General features: G+C 33.0%; 1 protein-coding gene across 2 annotated transcripts; it reads left to right on the top strand.

Annotated features, from left to right (window-relative positions):
* Nucleotides 1-863: 863 nt before the first annotated feature.
* On the top strand, nt 864-16,741 carry LOC110725814 (imidazole glycerol phosphate synthase hisHF, chloroplastic-like). Of its 2 annotated transcripts, none has more exons than XM_021905281.1 (20): nt 864-1,070; nt 1,914-2,093; nt 2,188-2,270; nt 3,988-4,082; nt 5,180-5,283; nt 6,506-6,675; nt 6,776-6,890; nt 8,068-8,123; nt 8,215-8,253; nt 8,666-8,764; nt 9,619-9,681; nt 9,765-9,827; nt 10,005-10,087; nt 10,173-10,281; nt 10,365-10,418; nt 11,831-11,918; nt 12,661-12,698; nt 14,791-14,896; nt 15,569-15,735; nt 16,109-16,741. In XM_021905281.1, exons 2-20 carry the CDS (start codon nt 1,916-1,918, stop codon nt 16,166-16,168), a joined length of 1,770 nt encoding a protein of 589 aa, XP_021760973.1. In that variant the 5' UTR covers nt 864-1,070; nt 1,914-1,915; the 3' UTR covers nt 16,169-16,741. The 2 variants fall into 2 exon arrangements, with proteins under 2 accessions (XP_021760973.1, XP_021760974.1); XM_021905282.1 differs by having other exon boundaries at nt 865-1,070; nt 8,068-8,120.
* Nucleotides 16,742-18,365: the final 1,624 nt, after the last annotated feature.

Here is an 18,365-nt window from a genome sequence, read left to right as displayed (position 1 = left end):
TACTCCCTCTGTATCTTTATACTTGTTCGGTTTCTCCGGACACAGAGGTTTAGAATGAGTAGTAGAAAATAGTATAATGGAAATTGGGGCTGGTTAAGAATAAAATAATCCGAAAAAGCAAAAATGAATATAAGTTGGGATTGGGGAGTAAAAAGGATATGAAAAATATTAAAATATGATATGAGGAGACCGTAAGTGGGGGAAAAAATACAAGTACTCCGTGGTAAATTATTGTTAAAAAATTCCAAAAAATAAATGGAGCAATTTGTAAAATACGGCTGCAACAAGAAAGTGGAGCAAATAATAAAACACTAACATAGCATTACAATTCACATTTTGTTGTGGATTTTTGATAAATTTTGCAACAATGTATATGGTACTTGCATTTGTATTTAATTTAGATTTATGTTTTTTTTTTCTTTCCAAATTACGAATTTTCTCCAATTCTATTATTGGTTTAGCTGAATCCACTAAACTCATATCGAATCCGCCGATGACCTACAAATCCATTTTAATTTCACACTAAATAAGTTTAACAAGGTATGGGGTTCTCAATCCATACAACCACAATATAGCTCAAGTGGTTAAGGTGAAACTATGAAATTTTCACCACCGCCCAGTCGCCCTTGTGGCTCTTTAAACACGAAAAAAGATATAGTACGAGTTTTTAGGCCCCGTTCACTTCACCTTATTTTTGCTGAACTGAAATTATTTTTACTGAAACAAAATTATATTTGCCGAACTTAAATTATTTTTACTGAAATTAAATTAATTTTACTGAATTGAAATTATTTTTTTGCTGAATTTAAATTATTTTTACTGAACTTAAATTAATTTTACTGAATTGAAATTATTTTTTGCTGAACTGAAACTTATTTTTATTGAACTGAAATTAATTTTAGTGATCAAAGCCCTTAATCAATTCCAATATGTTAAACCAAATGACCCCTTCATTAAAAAAAAACCAAAAACCTAGAGCTGTTCTCTTTCTCAGTTCTCACTCTATCAGTTTCCCATTGAAGCGCACTCCATTGAAGCAACTTTTTCCTTCCATTGAAGCAGTTTCTGAGGTAAGATGTTTGTTTCTTTTTGTAATCTTCGAATTTCAGTCTCAAAGTCTAGGGTTAATCGTTGAATTAATTCTCAGTATACTCAAATTTTCTTCTAAGCTCAATTGTTCTACTATTGTTATACAAGTAATTACTAAACTCGATTTTGTAGCTAGAGAAGAAAATTATGTGACCTAATTTGATTATTAAATCAAATGTGCCTTCAATGTTAGAATGTAACTATGAAATTGGACCTTTTCTTCCTAAATGTATGTAATTTTTGAGCGTAATTGATAATTGAATCAAATTTGGTTGCTAATATGTTGCAGAATCCTTTTATGTTAGGATTGAACTATGAAATTAGGACCTCTATAGTTTTCATGGTCTGATTAGACTGTAGAACTCTCCTGTTTACGGGGAGAAGGCGGTTCGGGACACTGGTATGTGGCATGATGGATGTTAAGGGAAGATAATGGCGGGGATATGAATTGGTGTAATTTGTGTGGTGGGTGTTACAGATTGCAGATGAAGTTTCTTGTTGCTCGGTTAGACTAAGAGATATAATGAAGGATGGCGGGTGACCAAAAGGCGCTGTTTAGGCTACTTTCCTGTCCGAGTAGTGAACCAAATACCCCTTAACCTATTAATAATGATCGATATTTATATGAGTTTTACTCTTAAAAACAGAACAAATCAAAGCCAGAAAAAAAGTTTATATCGGCTCAAAATAGGAAAATTAAGTAAGATCAAATTAGAAAATAAAAAGATAGACCATATCAAATCATATCAGGAGAATTAAGGTGAACTAAACAAAACCTTCTTACTATTATTTGTTAGTTTAACTAGCAACTTTGACTCATAAAGGTATGGAGGTGGCAGCTTCTCACACCATAACTGGGTTATGTTCATCATCAACCACCTCTCCAGTTTCTGGCTATGGTGGACTGTTTCTTCAGCAACGAGTCCACGTACCAAAGAAAAATATCAGAGTCAAGTCACCGACAACCTTCTCTATTCGTGCGGTCGCTGGTGGTGGAGATAATGGTTACCCTTCTCTCTCTTCAGCTCTATATGCGGAACACATTTTTTTCAATAGTCTGACTTAAAGTTGTTTGCACATTGTCGCTGGAGCAAACAGCTGTGACATTGCTGGATTACGGTGCCGGAAATGTAAGGAGTTTGAGGAATGCCATTCGCCGCCTTGGTTTCGATATCAAAGATGTGGGTAATTTATTTCCTTGCACGCTTTTAATTATTATATCATATCTATTTTCCTTGCACTATTTGTTTTTTCATTATGTATTTGTTTAGCATTCTTGTAATCACTTTGCTTTTAGGTCTGTGTTCAATATATGATGATGTATCAACTATCTGTAATTGAGGATCCTCAGAACGTAATTTTATGGATAAAAACACTAATGTCAATTCTCTATGTTAACAGAAGGGGTTTGTAAGAAAGAGAAAAAATAAAAAAATTTGAAAGCCAATAAGAAAGGGGGAGAGAAACAAATATAATTTTTTTTTATTTTTTTTTGGTGTTTAGAGAGCCACAAGGGCGGGGTGAGAATCGATCCCAGGATCTCTCTCCTGGAATCGGGAGGGAAGCTCTAACCACTTGAGCTATCCCTCACTCTCAGAAACAAATATAAAATGATGAGTGGGGAACATGGCTTAGGAGAGAGAAATTTAAAATTTTTTAGAAGGTTACCTAATATAGTAGCGATGCATTTATATATGAACGGTTGAATAAGGCAGGTGATGCAATTATTTAAGCGGGGGGGGGGGTATTAGAGTATAGAGTTAACTATTTGCTTTGTCTATATTATATACGATTTATTTTTTGCAGTGTGTATTCTCTTGGTGTTTGCAATTGCAACATGTGAAACAAAATCCCTAAAAGGATGTTAATTTGATTTGCCAATTGTAATTTTAAAGAAGTTACTTCTCGATTTAAAAGAGCTGAAATGAAAAATAAAAAACAATTTTTAAGAGCATTAAAAAATATCACTTGAGTAGATTAGAATTAGGGAATTCTGGATACACTTGTTATGGAGCTTTATCTTTGTTGATGAGTAATTGAAGATCCTCAAAACATACTTTATGAGAAATTTGCTTATGTGGGCCTAAGGTGCACGTGCGCCTCAATGCGCCTTTTTGAATGCGCCTCGCCTAGAGCATAGCGTTCCATCCTAATCGCCTAGTGCCTTAACACCCTTTTTATACACTGTCTTGAACTCCGCTTGCTAACAACTTTTTTTTTTTAAATCTTTGATAGAGGTGATTTAAAAAATATTTACAAGCCACTCTCGTGTGTTCTAATTTCATCTATGTAAGGCACGAGACACCAGATTTGGATTATGTGATGACTTAAGCATTGAAAACACTAATTGACGTCAGATCTCAACTCATCCAATATATGCTCTTCTATGTTATAAAGTAATTAAAACCTTTTAAAGTTTTTAAATCCGGACTGTAGCTGCCATTCAAAAAAAAAAAAAAAAAAATCTGGGCTGTTGCTCATATATTTGGTCATGGAATAGAATTTCTTACTTAATCAATTTTTTATTCTATTACATCATTGAAATAACTAATTAGCCCTTGTTTGTGATTTTGGAAGATTAAAGTTCCTCCTGAAGTTTATATTACCTCCGTTTCAATTTATTTGCAATGATGTGAAATTCACCAACATCTAGGTAAAATTTGTTTGTGAGTGGTAAATGGAGAGAGAAAAATAAAGTTGCATTTGATGAGGAGAGATAGAAAGAATGAAAAGTAAAAAAGGAAGAAAACATTTGTTGCAAATAATTTGTCTTGCTCAAAGTTGTTTGTGCATGTTTTATGAGGATAGTTGATATGTATTAAATATCTTATACTCCTCTTTGATAACAAGTATCACTCTGTTAGGTTGATTGACTAACATTTACTAACAAATATTCAGGTCCAAACACCTGATGATATTGTGAATGCAAATCGTCTTATATTTCCTGGTGTTGGAGCATTTGCTGCAGCAATGAATGTTCTAAATGAAAAGGGGTGAGTTGTCTAATTGTCTTGCAAATTGTGTTATTCTCAAAAGGCTTTTAACAATCCATTCACCCCCTTTTTTTTTTCTTGCTATTATTTTGTCAGTTCCATCGTATTTGGTAGATTATGTATTGATTTTACCCTGTAATTATTGAATTAAGTTGTATAGTTCTATTAGAATAGATGCTCCTTTATTTCGATGACTGATTACTGATGTGGAAAGAAAAGCCCTTCTATACAATTAGAGGTTTAAATTGAGAGTTTCTAAGCTCTAGACTCTCGTGAAGCCTTTTTTGTTATCATAAATTTAAGTTTATCTTTATCTCTTGGTATCCGTGTGGAGTGTTGAATGTTGTTGATGAACTATGTGTACATCTCTTTGTTTAGGCTTCTTATTCTGCTTAGCATTTTAATTGTATTTCGAGTTATATAATTTATTGTTTGTGTCAGTTCACGATGGTGTTAAGCATATTTGCTTGTAGCTGCATCTCAATGGTTATTTTTTAATAGCTGAACAAAAACTACAACTTACAGATGAATTGACGTTTATTGTAAGTGAACAAATGCCAAAGTATATTCAATGGGTAGCAAATCCTGATCTAACTAAGCAACTTTTAGTTAGCATCATTAAGACTCATCTTATGCTAAATTATGACTGACTGCCTTTCTCACTTTACCGTACTAGCTGTTAAAAAAAAAGGTTCTAGTGTTGTATCAATCATTATAAGTTTGTTTCAAATTATTGGTTAGTAATCCTAAATTTCTGTTTTAAATTGGACGGTCTGGGCTAGGTTGTTAATGGGCGCGTTTTGAAGACACATCTTATGTGAACCATAATTGATGTCCTGATACTATCGGGTTTCATAACTGTCATCTACACTTTTTGTTGTTGTTTTTGCTGTTTATTGCTCTCCTATTTGTGTTATATCAATCTTTTTATGTTTGGTTGCTTCACTCCAAGATCAAACCTTATTTCTATTGTCTTAGCTTTGTATGAAAGTCAAATCTTGTAGTTGTACAATGCTTTTTTTTTTTTTTTTTCTTTAACTTGCGTCCTTTTCTCTCTATATTAATAATCTCTTGTTTGTTTTTTCAATTGTCCATAGGATGGCTGATGCTCTACGTGATTACATCAAGAATGATCGCCCTTTCTTAGGCATTTGTTTGGGCCTCCAACTTCTTTTTGAATCTAGTGAAGAAAATGGACTTGGTAAATGTTTTATCCTTCACCTTCTTGTTCTTGTTGAAGCATTGAGATGAAACTTTTGACTAAAAGGTTGTGATGAATTTGGCTCACGCTTCTTGTCAAGTACGGTAACAATGGTAAAATTATGGTTTTTTCATATACATTTTTTTTTTCTTTGGAGGGTGGGGGATTAATTTTAATTTTAGCGCTAAAACTAATGATATTCCAACGTTGTAAAATTCATCATTAGTATGATGAATAGGACTGAAAAAGGTCTGTTATATATAAGTGGGAAAGGCAGGAAATGTGGTATTTTATCTTATTGGACGAAAATTGTAATTATGCTCACAATTAGATGAGAACAATATGTTTGGTTAAAATATACGATCTCCGAATCGAATAGCTCTCAACACTTTCAATTTTTGAAAATTGAAGAAAGTCTAAACATTTTAAATTTATTTCAATTTTGGCAAATCTCATTCAGTACTTTACCTCTCTTACCCCGCAATATATTATGTGTATACCTTTCCACTCACACACTTATATTATCTACCTTTTTCTTACACCCTTTCACTACTGTCCTCACCTCTCTTATTTTATTCACCTTTTTACGTATCCTCGCCTTTTTACTTTATATGCATGCCTACTCTTATGGCCATATGCTTTCTAGCAGGATGTAAACATTGGTGCAGAAGCAGTATTTTTATTTGGCTTATTGTTGTTATCGTCATGGCATCACCTGAATAGCCATCAAATAGCTTGTCCCATGTATTTGACTAGGTGATGCCTTCTTGCACTAATTGTAACATAACCTTCAATCGATTAAATTCTTGGAGATTGAGGCTGCAATCAGTATTAAATATGGAAAAATGATACTATATTAAGATATATTATATCTTTCGATCTGAGCTTAAATGCCACGATAAATGTTAGTGCCATTTTGTTTCATGATGTAAGCTACGTGATTAAATTTAAGCTAGGAGATTAAAAATGTAAAATAGCCTTACATTTTTATTTGTTTATTGATCATCTCAATTAAAAATTACGTCTGTATCCGTTGCCATCATCAGTTTGATGGCATAGTATTCCATCAACATAAGGCTGGCTTTATTTCATTGTATGAAATTTGATTGATATGTTATGATCAATTGTTTTTATTTTTATTTTTTATTTTTATATTTTTTTTCCTTTTTAATTTTATGAATAAAAGTCTTCGACTTGGCCATCATTAGTTGTTTTTCCTTAGTGAAGGGCTTAGGTTTGATACCTGGTGTTGTTGGACGCTTTGATTCCAGTAAAGGATTGAGAGTACCACATATTGGCTGGAATTCTTTGCAAATTGAGAAGGATGCTGGAATTTTGGAAGATGTAGCAAGCCGTCATGTCTACTTTGTTCATTCTTATCGTGCCATGCCTGTATGGTTTCATCCTGTTACTTACTGATCACAAGTCAAGTGCTTACACTTTCTTTAAGCGCCCTCCTGTTATGTTGTAGCTAACTGTATTGTTTTTTCAGTCACATAGTAATGAAGAGTGGGTGACTGCAACTTGCGACTATGGAGACAAATTCATTGCTTCTGTCCGAAGGGGAAATGTGAATGCTGTTCAGTTTCACCCAGAGAAGAGTGGAGGCAAGACATTTTCCTTGTATTTTACTTATTGTTGTGGGTTTCATATCATGATTTATCCTTCCTCCTATGTTTGACTGAGAATAGTTAGCGTTTTTTTATAATTTTCAGAGCTGTATTTGGAACTAACCTATATGATTAGAACTATTGGTCATGACATAAGAACTTTATCTTAATTTTTGTGGGTATTTAGTGATAGTGGAGTAGATGATTACGCTTACCATAGTTACGGCTTTGCTCGCTATCACGGGGTCATGATGCTGCGGGAACTGAAATGTTGCTTGATCGTGAACTGATAGTTGTAGGGATATGTTATTGATGTCTAACACTTTCTAGGATCTTACAATAATTTTACGCTATTACAGTAGTTAAAGTAGCTTCTTAGGGGCTTAGAGCCATTACTTGTGAAACGTGGGGAATCCTTCACTGAATAGCAAGTAACTTTTGAGTGAAACATGGGTTGTAATGTTCAATGCAGGGTGATTCAGTGTTTGAATGTTTGCTTTGGATGGGATCGTGGGTTTTTGAACACCCATACATTTGCACAAGAAACGTGTATAAACCATGAGCTGTAGTTATTCTATCAATTTCAGTTCTTTCAACATATCTTTAATTTGCTACAGGTGCAACATGCTTAGGTGTTGTTTGGTTGCCTTTAGTTTCCATAGGCACTCAAAATTCCCATGAATTTCCTTTTGGGTATGTTGTTTGGTTGACATTAAAAAGTAAAAATGGGGGAAGTCACAATTCATGGGAATTTCCACTTCCCACAAAATATGGGAAGTTGCTTACCCACCCCACCCTTGGTCATTCACAATTATTAGGATTTACAAATTCCTACATGACAACCAAACACATTTATGTATTTCCTAGGAATTTTTATAAAGGAAGTAATTTCCCATGGAAATTTACTTCCTACATCTACCAAACAAGGCCTTAGTCTCTGAATCATTATCTTCCACTAGCGTGATGGCATTCTTGCTTAAATATAGTTGCAATTTATTTTACTTGGGTGTTCTTCAGGTTTGATAATATATTAGATGGTCTTTTGTGTTCGTACGAATTTTTTATATGATGGATTGATAATCTTTTAATAGACGTACTATATTGCTTATGAGCAAGGCAAATTATTTACCGAGGCAACTTCGTATGCTTATCTGTCTCTGATTGAATCTAACAGATGTTGGTCTTTCTATATTAAGACGTTTCTTACACCCGGAGTCCATATCAAAGGTAGTTTGTAGAGATTTTGAAACATAAATACAATTTTATCTTGTATACGTTTGCTTATTTTCAATCTAAAAACTTAAAGCTTGTTACTTCACAGAAACAAATTGAAGGAAAAGCATCAAAATTGGCAAAGAGGGTATGCTCTTAATTTTTTTTTACTTTGTTTCATTACTTCATTTCATCAAAGTTTACAGGTCAAGTCACATGTGAAAATTTTTGTCTCTCTGATTTACTGTTTGGAGCTCCAGTGCCTCCATAATTACTAGTGTAACTAGATCCTCAATATGTTCATTTATTGCGGTAACTTGGCATATTATATTTAAGTTGCATTTTAAAACATTTCACTATATTCCGGAGAATCCGGACCATGTTAAGAACTCAACTATGGTTCTCCTGGAAAGTCTTTTTACTCCAAAAGTCCAAATTGTATATCCATTCAAAGAACAGTTTCTGTACTGCTAGATGTTGAAGTTTATGTGCTTTATATTTTAATGAATGTATAACTTTGCTTCCATTGGACATGCTAAGTTGGTGAACATGTTTTCTAGGTGATTGCTTGTCTTGATGTGAGGGCAAACGACAAAGGAGATCTTGTTGTTACAAAAGGAGATCAATATGATGTTCGAGAACAAACAGGTGAAAATGAGGTATGTTGTTACAAAAGGAGATCAATATGATATTAGAGAACAAACTGATGAAAATGAGGTACCACATAAGTATCTTTGTTGCAATTTATGATGCAACTCAATATGTGTCCGCGATGAAAGTGACATAATTTCTTATGTTTCCATCTGTTACACGTAATATTATCAATATATATGATTTCTGATGCATAATTTCTCACGGTTTTGCAAGATAATTAAACACAAATTATTAACAATATCGGTTCTATCAATTGAAAATCCTTAATAATACAGCCCAACTGAAACGATTTGGCCTTGTTGAGAAAGTCAGCATGGTCTTTGCCGCTTTCTAGTTTTATGCTATCCTGATGTCTTTGTCAATGATGGTAGCCTTCTACTTTATTCTATGTTTGGCCATTTTACCCTCTTACCCCATAATATCTACACATTTCTGCCAACTCTCTCTTACTTTGTTTCCACTCCCTTGAATCAAGAGTCTAGTAAGTGGGTATAAACTATAACCAAACATGAGTCTTTTTTTTAATTTTTTTATTCAAGCCTGTTCTTTCATAAGTTTCTCTCTTCTTAAGAATACCATATTTGTCCCTTTTGCCTCACACCCCTTCTACTTTAAATAGTAGATTCGATTTTGCCTAAAATGCTTAGACTTGGTATTGAATATTTTGAATTAGGTATTTTGTATCTTCCTCTTAAAACTCTTTGCATTAAACTCTCATCATTAACTGACAAACAAATTGTACAATAGGTTGTTTTACTTTTCTTTTTTCTTTCGCTTTTCTCCCCAGTTTTACTTAAGCAATTGCTGATTGTTGATGGAGTTGTGTTTTTTTTTTTCTTTTCTTTTCTTTTCTTTTTAGGTAAGAAATCTTGGCAAGCCAGTAGAACTTGCTGGGCAATACTATGAAGATGGAGCTGATGAGGTATGTGTTTCCCTGGTTGAATGTATACGACAGTGATACTGTACTTTAAGAGGTTGAAGCTGAAGTTATCCGTTCTTTTGTAGATCAGTTTTCTCAACATCACAGGTTTTAGGGACTTTCCATTGGGTGACTTGCCGATGTTGCAGGTTTTTTTTTTTATCGAGCTTCTTTGGCTGCAATGCTCTTTTACTTATATTTTTTTCTTCTTTTTTCCTCTGCATGTTAAACTTTATAAGTTTAGCTTTTTCTCCACTACCCATTGTGTGTGTGTTTATTTTTTATTTACTAATATTCCATTTCTGTTGTTCTCTTATTACATTTAGGTTTTGAGATTTGCTTCGGAGAATGTATTTGTTCCATTGACTGTGGGAGGTGGCATTAGGGATTTTACTGATGCAAATGGAAGGTAAATAGACCATTTTGTTCGCATAAAGTACCATAATAGACAGCTGACTAAATTTGATTTTGCTTTTGTTTCCCTGTCCTGTCAGGCACTACACTAGTTTGGAAGTTGCTTCAGAATATTTTAGGTCAGGTGCTGATAAAATTTCTATCGGTAGTGATGCTGTTTATGCTGCTGAAGAGTACTTGCTAAGTGGAGTATGTCTTGTTAAGACAACTTTTTGATATTTTGTTTGCTTTTTTATTGTCGGTTTTAGAGTAGTTTTGACTGAATTTTGTAGGTGAAAAGTGGAAGAAGCAGCTTGGAACAGATTTCACAAGTTTATGGCAATCAGGTATATCCCGTAGTTACTTGTGCATTTTTCTTTTACGGTTCATCTTAGCTGCCATATTTCATGATAATCAATGATAAAGGTGGCAGTATCTGATAGTTATGTTTGTACTTTCTCCGTTTCAAAAATTTTGGAACACTTTCCATCTTGGGAAGGTTTTGAAAATTTGCAACACTCTATTTAGTTAGTTTCAAACTTTCACCCACCCAAAACCCAAATATGCCCTTCTTAGTTTATAAAGTGTGCCCAAACTGTGCTTAGTGTAAAGCGTAACACCTAGCCACCTTATATGACAAGGAAATATTCGTATGACCTTTTTTTTTTTTTTTCCAAATTGAAAATCACCCCATATTTAAAGTGTTAATTCTAGCAGAAGCCCTCTATTTATTGAATGTGAATTCATGGGTGGCTAAACCAATTAGGGAATTTGGTGGTTGTTACTACAATAGAGATTGCCAATGAGCAATCGTTGATGGTTTTCAGCGCCAAATTTCCATCCTCACACAAAAAATGTGGTGTTTTTGGTCTGTGTGGGAAGAAGAAGGGGGGGGGGGGGGATTTTGTCTTGTGATAGGTGTGTTCCATGCATTTTTCTTTATTTACTGGCCCATCTTTCTTGTAAAGTATACTAGTATTTTATTATTCTGTGATTTAGGCCATTTTAGTTTGCCTGCTTTTTATCCGTTTGGCATGGTACTGTTAAATTTTTTTTAGCAGTATCTACTTATTTATTATTGTTGTAGGTGTGCATGTTATATTTGTTATTGAAAAAAAAAAAAAATCAAATTTAGGGAGATTTCATGAGATACTCGTGTACTTTTTCCATATGCACAATACTGTTTTCTACTAATGATTGTAATGGCGTTTGCCTTTAGCGCTCTTTAGTGAAGGGGTTAATATGTACTACTTCCATTTTTTGAATTGTACCATTTGGGATTTCACGCTTGCCAATGTATTTATTTGGAGATTAATTTCTTCAATTATACTTTAGTAAAAACCATTAAAAAAAAATTGATATTTAAAAAGTAGATATTAAGACGAATTTAACTAGATCCCACATGACTATGTTCTCCTTATAGATAAGTCACAAAAGGTGGTCAAGGATATTGTGTGAATAGAGTAAAAGTCTAAATGGTGCAATTAAAAAAAGAAAGGAAGTATTACATATTTCTCTACTTAAAATGAAACGGACAAGCCTATTTTCATGATGCTTTTGACCAAAGGTTATAGAAAATTGTAGCCATCTTATTGTAGAATCTTTTGTATACTTGCGTTATATTTTCATTATTGTTGTATGCATGCAGATGATCCAGCTAGTGGTACTGTTGTGTTGTAAAAAAAACATTTCATTTTGAATCACTTCATAATTTCATTTAGCAATGCTGTATTTAAGAGATTAATGGATTATCTTGCAGGCAGTTGTGGTAAGCATTGATCCCCGTCGAGTATACATAAATACTCCTAATGATGTGCCATTCAAGTCTGTTAAGGTTACTAATCCAGGTAGAATACCTTTCATGGTGTATGCTAGTTTGATTTTACATCTATTGCATGTCGAATTGCTGGCAAGAATACCTAATTTGAACTTAATGAATTTCAATGTCAGTTTAGTTAAAATTAAACTCAAGTATGATTTTATGGCAAATAGTGATTGGCAATTCTTTATTTGTTGTTGGAACCAAATATGTTGAATCTTGAATCATTTGGTTTTTACACGGCTCTTTAGTGCCTAATTTATATCATGATTGCCTTAGTATTCAAGTAATAGGACTTATTGCACTTAGATACTGTATTTCATGATGTTGTTATGATTTTCAATTGGTTTTGAATCTTTACATATCAAAAATAAAATAAAATACAGTAATTTGGTGTTTGCCTTTTTAATGATCACAACTCACAATAAGTTGTCAGCGTTTTGGGTGAAATCTTGATCAATATCTCCATTCTAACTCCAATTTAAGCACTATTGTCCTGTTTGACAATATCTTGATTGGGATCTTCCTTTACATCAAATTCAGTTTTAATATGTCTTTTGCACCTTGTATTAATAGTTGTTGTACTAATTTGTCAATCGGCTATAAAAAAATTGTTGGACTAGTACTTGTTTTAGTTTGAGGTTTAATATTGTATTTGTTAATGTATATTTTATATTTATTATTTTTTCTCTATCTTCAATCATCTCATGTTCAGATAATGTATTCATTTATTATGATTTTTTTTTTCTAAATGCCATGATGGTTTTCAGGTCCAAATGGAGAAACATATGCTTGGTATCAGTGCACTGTAAGTAAATTCTCTGACCTGCTATGTGATTAACTTTAGATTACTTTTAATTCAAAGCTTAATGTAGTTGCCTCTTGGAAGACTGTTTTATGTCCCTTGTAACTGCTGAATATATTTATATTTTTCTCACATTTAAAAAATCATGGATAATAGCTATGTACTATCACTATTAATTTTAGATGCAAATAGAACTAAATATAACATATATTATGATCTCCTAACCTTTTTAGTTTGATGTCACCTACCCTAAGCTTGAGCTCTAAAAGGAATTAGCAATGATTTTTGTTCTAGGCTTTGCTATGTTTTATTATACATGTGATCATAGTAGGTGCTTTTGAAGTTATTTTGAGTCTTTTGACCGAACATCTAATTTGCATATAAGAGGGTATGAGTTGTAGACAATGCATGAAAGAGGGCTGTTGTACTTCCCATTGTTGCTCCACATGAGGAGTTAGAGAAGCTTCCTTCAGTTGATTGCAGTAGTGTATTCAAAGGTTTGGACAAGGGACTGTTAAGGAACATTTTCATGTTAACAATTTCTCTGTTGCTTGACTCAGCCCCTTAAGTTTTTCTATTTTTCCTGGTTGCAAATTTGAGACGGAAGGCAAAAGTCCCTCAAAGGTGAGTTTTTTTTCTAACATTGGCATAAGGTAGGAATTGTAGGATTAATACTAATGACATTCTTCAAAGGCATAGGCTGACTAGTTCCTTCACCTGATGTTTCTCTAGTGCTAGTCAGTCTTGTTCACAGTTTTCCTTCATTGTGAAATTGCATATTACCTTAGGTGGAGAGTGCCTAGTATTCAAAATTATGGATTGTTGGCTCCAAATTTGTTTTGCAGGGTTAGGTAAGGACAAGGATATGATGTTGTGGTGCATTGCTTTCTGGCAATTTTGTACTGTGTTTGGTGAATTAAACCAACTAAGTCATCTTGGTGATTCCCTTTTAAAATCCAAGGAACTAAGGAACCAACCACTATGACTATTAGACAAAATCATACTTCCTCCGTTCCCATAATATTGCAACATGGGGATAGTGCATGGATTTTAAGATGAAGAGAGAGATAAAGAGACGTAGAATTAGAGACCCGTGTGATGAGAGAGATTATGAGAGAAAGCATGCACAAATAAGGAAATGTTGCAATATATATGAAACTTCCTAACATGCTAATTGTTGCAATATTGGGGAACAGAGGAAGTATATTATAAAATGGAAAAAAAAAAAAAAAAAGAGAGATTTTAAAAAAGAAAAAAATCCGACTCTCACCAATTTTTATTTATTTTTTTTCCTCCTTTTAGACTCGATAATGATTCATCACTTTCCTGACAATGATAATATAGGCTTAATTATGAATCATCACTTTCTTGACATGAATCATAATTCACACTTGATAATGGCACCATTCTTTTGCTTCATGTATCATCCTGTTTAAGAATTTTTACCTAGAGGTGCCACTTGTTAAATTGCCTATTACTTGCACCGTCATGAGGTGGTGGTATACAACTTCAGTCTGTTGGGTCATTGGGATGAAGATGTTGTATGAAGGAGTTTGGTCCCTATATAACTTTGCACAAGGATTAGATAAATCAAATTCCCTTTCTCTTGAATGTTGTATGGTCAACTCCATCAACGTAATGTGATTATGAGGGAAATCAACAAATAGTTTTGTGTATAGTGATTTTACATGGTAGAAGTCTTTATGTAACAAGTAATGTTCAAAATATTTACTTTCTTATCCATCTGATTGAACTAAAAAAAGTGTTTAATAATATTAGCTTTTCATCTAGTTTATCTAGATTATGAAATACTCCGTACTAATTACTTTTTTCATCAATTGATATGTTTAGGCTTGTATGTTTGGTCTAACACAATTTAATGTTGTTCCAAATGCTACGTGATATCTAGTCAATGAGATATTGCACTTTCTTATGTTGATTGGCAACAAACATGTTTATGCTCCTTTATCATGCAAGAGTTCATAAAAGTCAGCTGAATAATGTTTCTTAATTGTCTTTAAATGCTTTGCGTGATGCTATGTTGGTGTCTAAAATTTTATTAATACAATGGTGCACATGCTTTTTCTTTCTTAAGGTCAATGGTGGGAGAGAAGGCCGCCCAATCGGAGCGTATGAGCTTGCAAAAGCTGTGCAGGAGTTAGGAGCTGGTGAAATATTGCTGAACTGCATAGATTGTGATGGTGGGCTTTCCTGCTTGACAGAGAATTGAATGTGTTAAGACTCTGAATACTATGCTTGGCGTGACATAGCTGAGAGAAACATGTATACTTTGAATTAAGAGTAGTGCTGCATGTATTGTGGACATGTTTTTGACTTAAAAACCCTGCTTGTATGGTTTTCCTGTTTGGATTTGGTCTATTGTATTGTTCCTTCTAGATCAGTAGTAGTTGCATGAATGTGCTCTATTTTTCTTCTCTTATAAGTGTTGTTTCATGATCATTAACGGAAAACAATTACTGATTATGATCTTCTGTCATTGAAGAACCCCTAATACTCATGTTTTAGCCATTTGTCAATGTCAATTTGCATACAGAGATTTTTTTGCTACACATTTCCAGTCTTAGTGGTCATATTATGCATTCAAATGATCCTTGACTGGGTTCTTTAGTCATCTTGTGTAAATTTTGCAGTTGGGTGTTATTTTTTGATTCAGGATTACACATTAGGATTTCTTTGTTTATTTACTTTTTTTTTCCCCTCATTTCACTATGGTAAAGGTTTGGAGTCTGTTTTTGGCAGTTTTACATGACAATATTGACATCAATTTGTTTCCTGACCAGAAAATTAAAATTGCATTGTGTGAATTATGATTCTCATTTCCTCCTTTCCCGTGTTATTATTCATTATGCCAGGTCAAGGAAAAGGATTTGATATAGATCTTGTAAACCTCATCTCTGATGCTGTTAGCATCCCTGTAATTGCAAGTAGTGGTGCTGGTTCTGTTGAACACTTTTCAGAAGTTTTCAAGAAGACAAATGCTTCTGCTGCTCTTGCTGCTGGAATATTCCATCGCAAGGAGGTAAAGTTTACCCATGGATTCCTCTTTTAATAGCTTTCAAGCTTCTACATGACACTTCAGAAGGATGATTTGTGTATTATATCTCATGTAGTAGTTGGGATTTCCCTGTTATTTCCCCTCTTCTGCTTGAAAAATGCTTATAAGTTTACAACCCTACTGGCTATCAGAATTCAGAAATCATAAGCAATTCTGTGCCTATTTCCTTGAAATATAAAATACATCCTTTGCCTGTTAAAAAAAGTAGTATTGGTGGTGTAATATGAGTATATGACAACTTGTTGAAGTTTTTCTTTTTGAACATTTACATCCTAAATCTGATTTAATTTGCATAATCTGTCACATAGGCATATTGAAACATGTTATTTGTGGGCAGGTACCTGTTCAATCTGTGAAGGAGCACTTGTTGAAGGAAGGCATTGAAGTCAGAATGTGAAGTAATCCTACTGATATGGGGCGAACCTTAGCCTGATTGAAAGGGAAAGTCGTCTATTTTTTGGGTGGAAGTTTGATTGATAGTTCTGTTTTGGTGTTGTATGTTGTACTTATAATGGTCTTCTGCCTAGTACTCCCTCTCTCCGCAACAGATTGTCTACAACCCTTTTCTTCACTTGTTTAAGGCAAAGCCAAATCTGTGATCACGGGTGGGCAATTTTAGTGATCAGGAAAGAGATAGAGAGAGCAAGTGAGGTTGCAAGGGGGAAAATTTACCAATCAAGGTATGGAGCAATATTTTAGGGACAGAGGAACAAGTTGATAATCTTTTCATAATCAACTAACCTCAAGAGTTTCTATTGTCAGGGCAATTGCGTGAATTTATTGGATTCTTTTTTGCGGCTATAAACTGCTTGATTCACATACCATTCCCCTAATTTTGTAATGCATACATTTTGCGTAATTTATGAGCAATGAACGTTCACTTACCATCCTTACCATTCCCCTAATTTTGTATTATGGGAATTCTGAATGACCTAGGAATTCTAACTTTGAATTCCAATTACTTCCTCTATTTTGCACTTTTTTGGTTAACTAAACAACTTACCACATTTGCATTTCCTATGAATTTTGGGTGTTTATCGTAAATTAATGTAACCAAACAATACCTAAGACAATATAGTCCAGGTTGGGAAATACTAAATTTAGGAATTTGGATGGTGAGAGTCTGTAAAAATATAAGAGTATACACAATGGTTAATCATAACCATTGGGGTTATAATTTATTTTATTCATTTATCTCTCTTTTACCTCATTTGTAACCACTGGTATAGCCAATGTATCTCAATTGCAACAAACAAGCACTAAATCATTCAAATTGAAGTTGATTTTTCAAATTTTGATATTATGGGCATAATTCAAGAAGAAAGCATAACATCACAACAAAAGATTTAAGTAGAAATGTATTCGATTTGAATTGTTAATTTGTTGTTTATTGTAGTCAAGCTTAATTTGAAAAATAATTTTAAATTTTTTTTCAATAAAAATTAACAGAGGAAGTATAAATTGAAGATGAACATAGAAATATAGAGTTTTATTTTTAATTGCACATGAATAATTCTTGTTTGTTAAAGTTAAACACATATTATTTTGAAAATTGTAATCTGGATTTGATTTGAATTGAACCAATGTTAATTAGTTTTGAATTTGGTGAGAATTGATTGTAATTATAGTACAAAACTACAAAGGTGTATGGAGTATTTTTCTAAATCAGGTGTTGCCGTATGTAAGCCTCATCTGATGTAATTTTGTAAAAATCTTATGTTATTTTACGCAAATTATGCGTTATTTTACTAAAACCAAATACTACTCGTAATTTATTTTACGTAAAACTTTTTATTTTTTTTAATTTATTTTAGGCAATCTTTTGAAATCATTATTGACAATATTTTTAATTTAAATACCTTGAATAGAAGGTTTTACGTTAAACGATTTGATATGATTAACATATTAGTTTAATTTTGAGTCATGATGACTTGCGAGGGGTTTCGGCTAAATAGGATCCTTTTTCACGAGTTCGGCTATAAGGGTAGGAAACTGAGCGACGACTAAATCATTAAATTAGACGTCAAAACGTAAATTATATGAATTTGCCATCTCGAAAATCTACTAAGCTTGTATGGTTAAAGGATACTATTGTTAAGATAATAGTTGCAATTTGTTTATATACATGTAATATATTTATATTACTCTAATTTATAAATCTAATATATAATTTAAGAGTATGTTTTTGAGGTTTCTCCAAAACTTCAATCCTCAATTCTTATGCACTCTTGTTTCATTATGTTTTTTATTTTTTATGCACTATCCTCCAAATAACTTCCACCTTTTTATTTTTTATTTTTTAAATATCCAAATAACTTCCACTACTACTCTTTTTACGTAGTATTATTTTTCCTATTAACTTCCACTTTACTCTTTTTATTATTTTTCCTAATAGTAACACACATACTATCTATTTTAGTCAATATTTAGAAGAAAAAAAATACTTCCTCCGTTCTTTATTACTTGACCCGCTTTGACTTTTACATTGTTCACCACCCCTTCTTTGACAGTCTTTTGTGAATAATATGTAAGGAAAAATATATTAATGTATGATATTTTTGGATTCGTCTCAATAAGTACTATCATAATATATA

The sequence above is a fragment of the Chenopodium quinoa genome, unplaced genomic scaffold, assembly GCF_001683475.1.
Source record: "Chenopodium quinoa cultivar QQ74 unplaced genomic scaffold, ASM168347v1, whole genome shotgun sequence".
Lineage (NCBI taxonomy): Eukaryota > Viridiplantae > Streptophyta > Magnoliopsida > Caryophyllales > Amaranthaceae > Chenopodium > Chenopodium quinoa.
This window is presented reverse-complemented; position numbering and strand designations above follow the sequence as displayed.

What these genes read in the sequence shown, in the direction of transcription:
- LOC110725814 (XM_021905281.1), top strand. Translation starts at nt 1,916, where the DNA reads ATGGAGGTGGCAGCTTCTCACACCATAACTGGGTTATGTTCATCATCA. An exon ending in TTTACTGATGCAAATGGAAG is followed by an intron (nt 10,088 to 10,172) that starts GTAAATAGACCA and finishes CTGTCCTGTCAG; the next exon opens with GCACTACACTAGTTTGGAAG. An exon ending in GAACTGCATAGATTGTGATG is followed by an intron (nt 14,897 to 15,568) that starts GTGGGCTTTCCT and finishes TCATTATGCCAG; the next exon opens with GTCAAGGAAAAGGATTTGAT.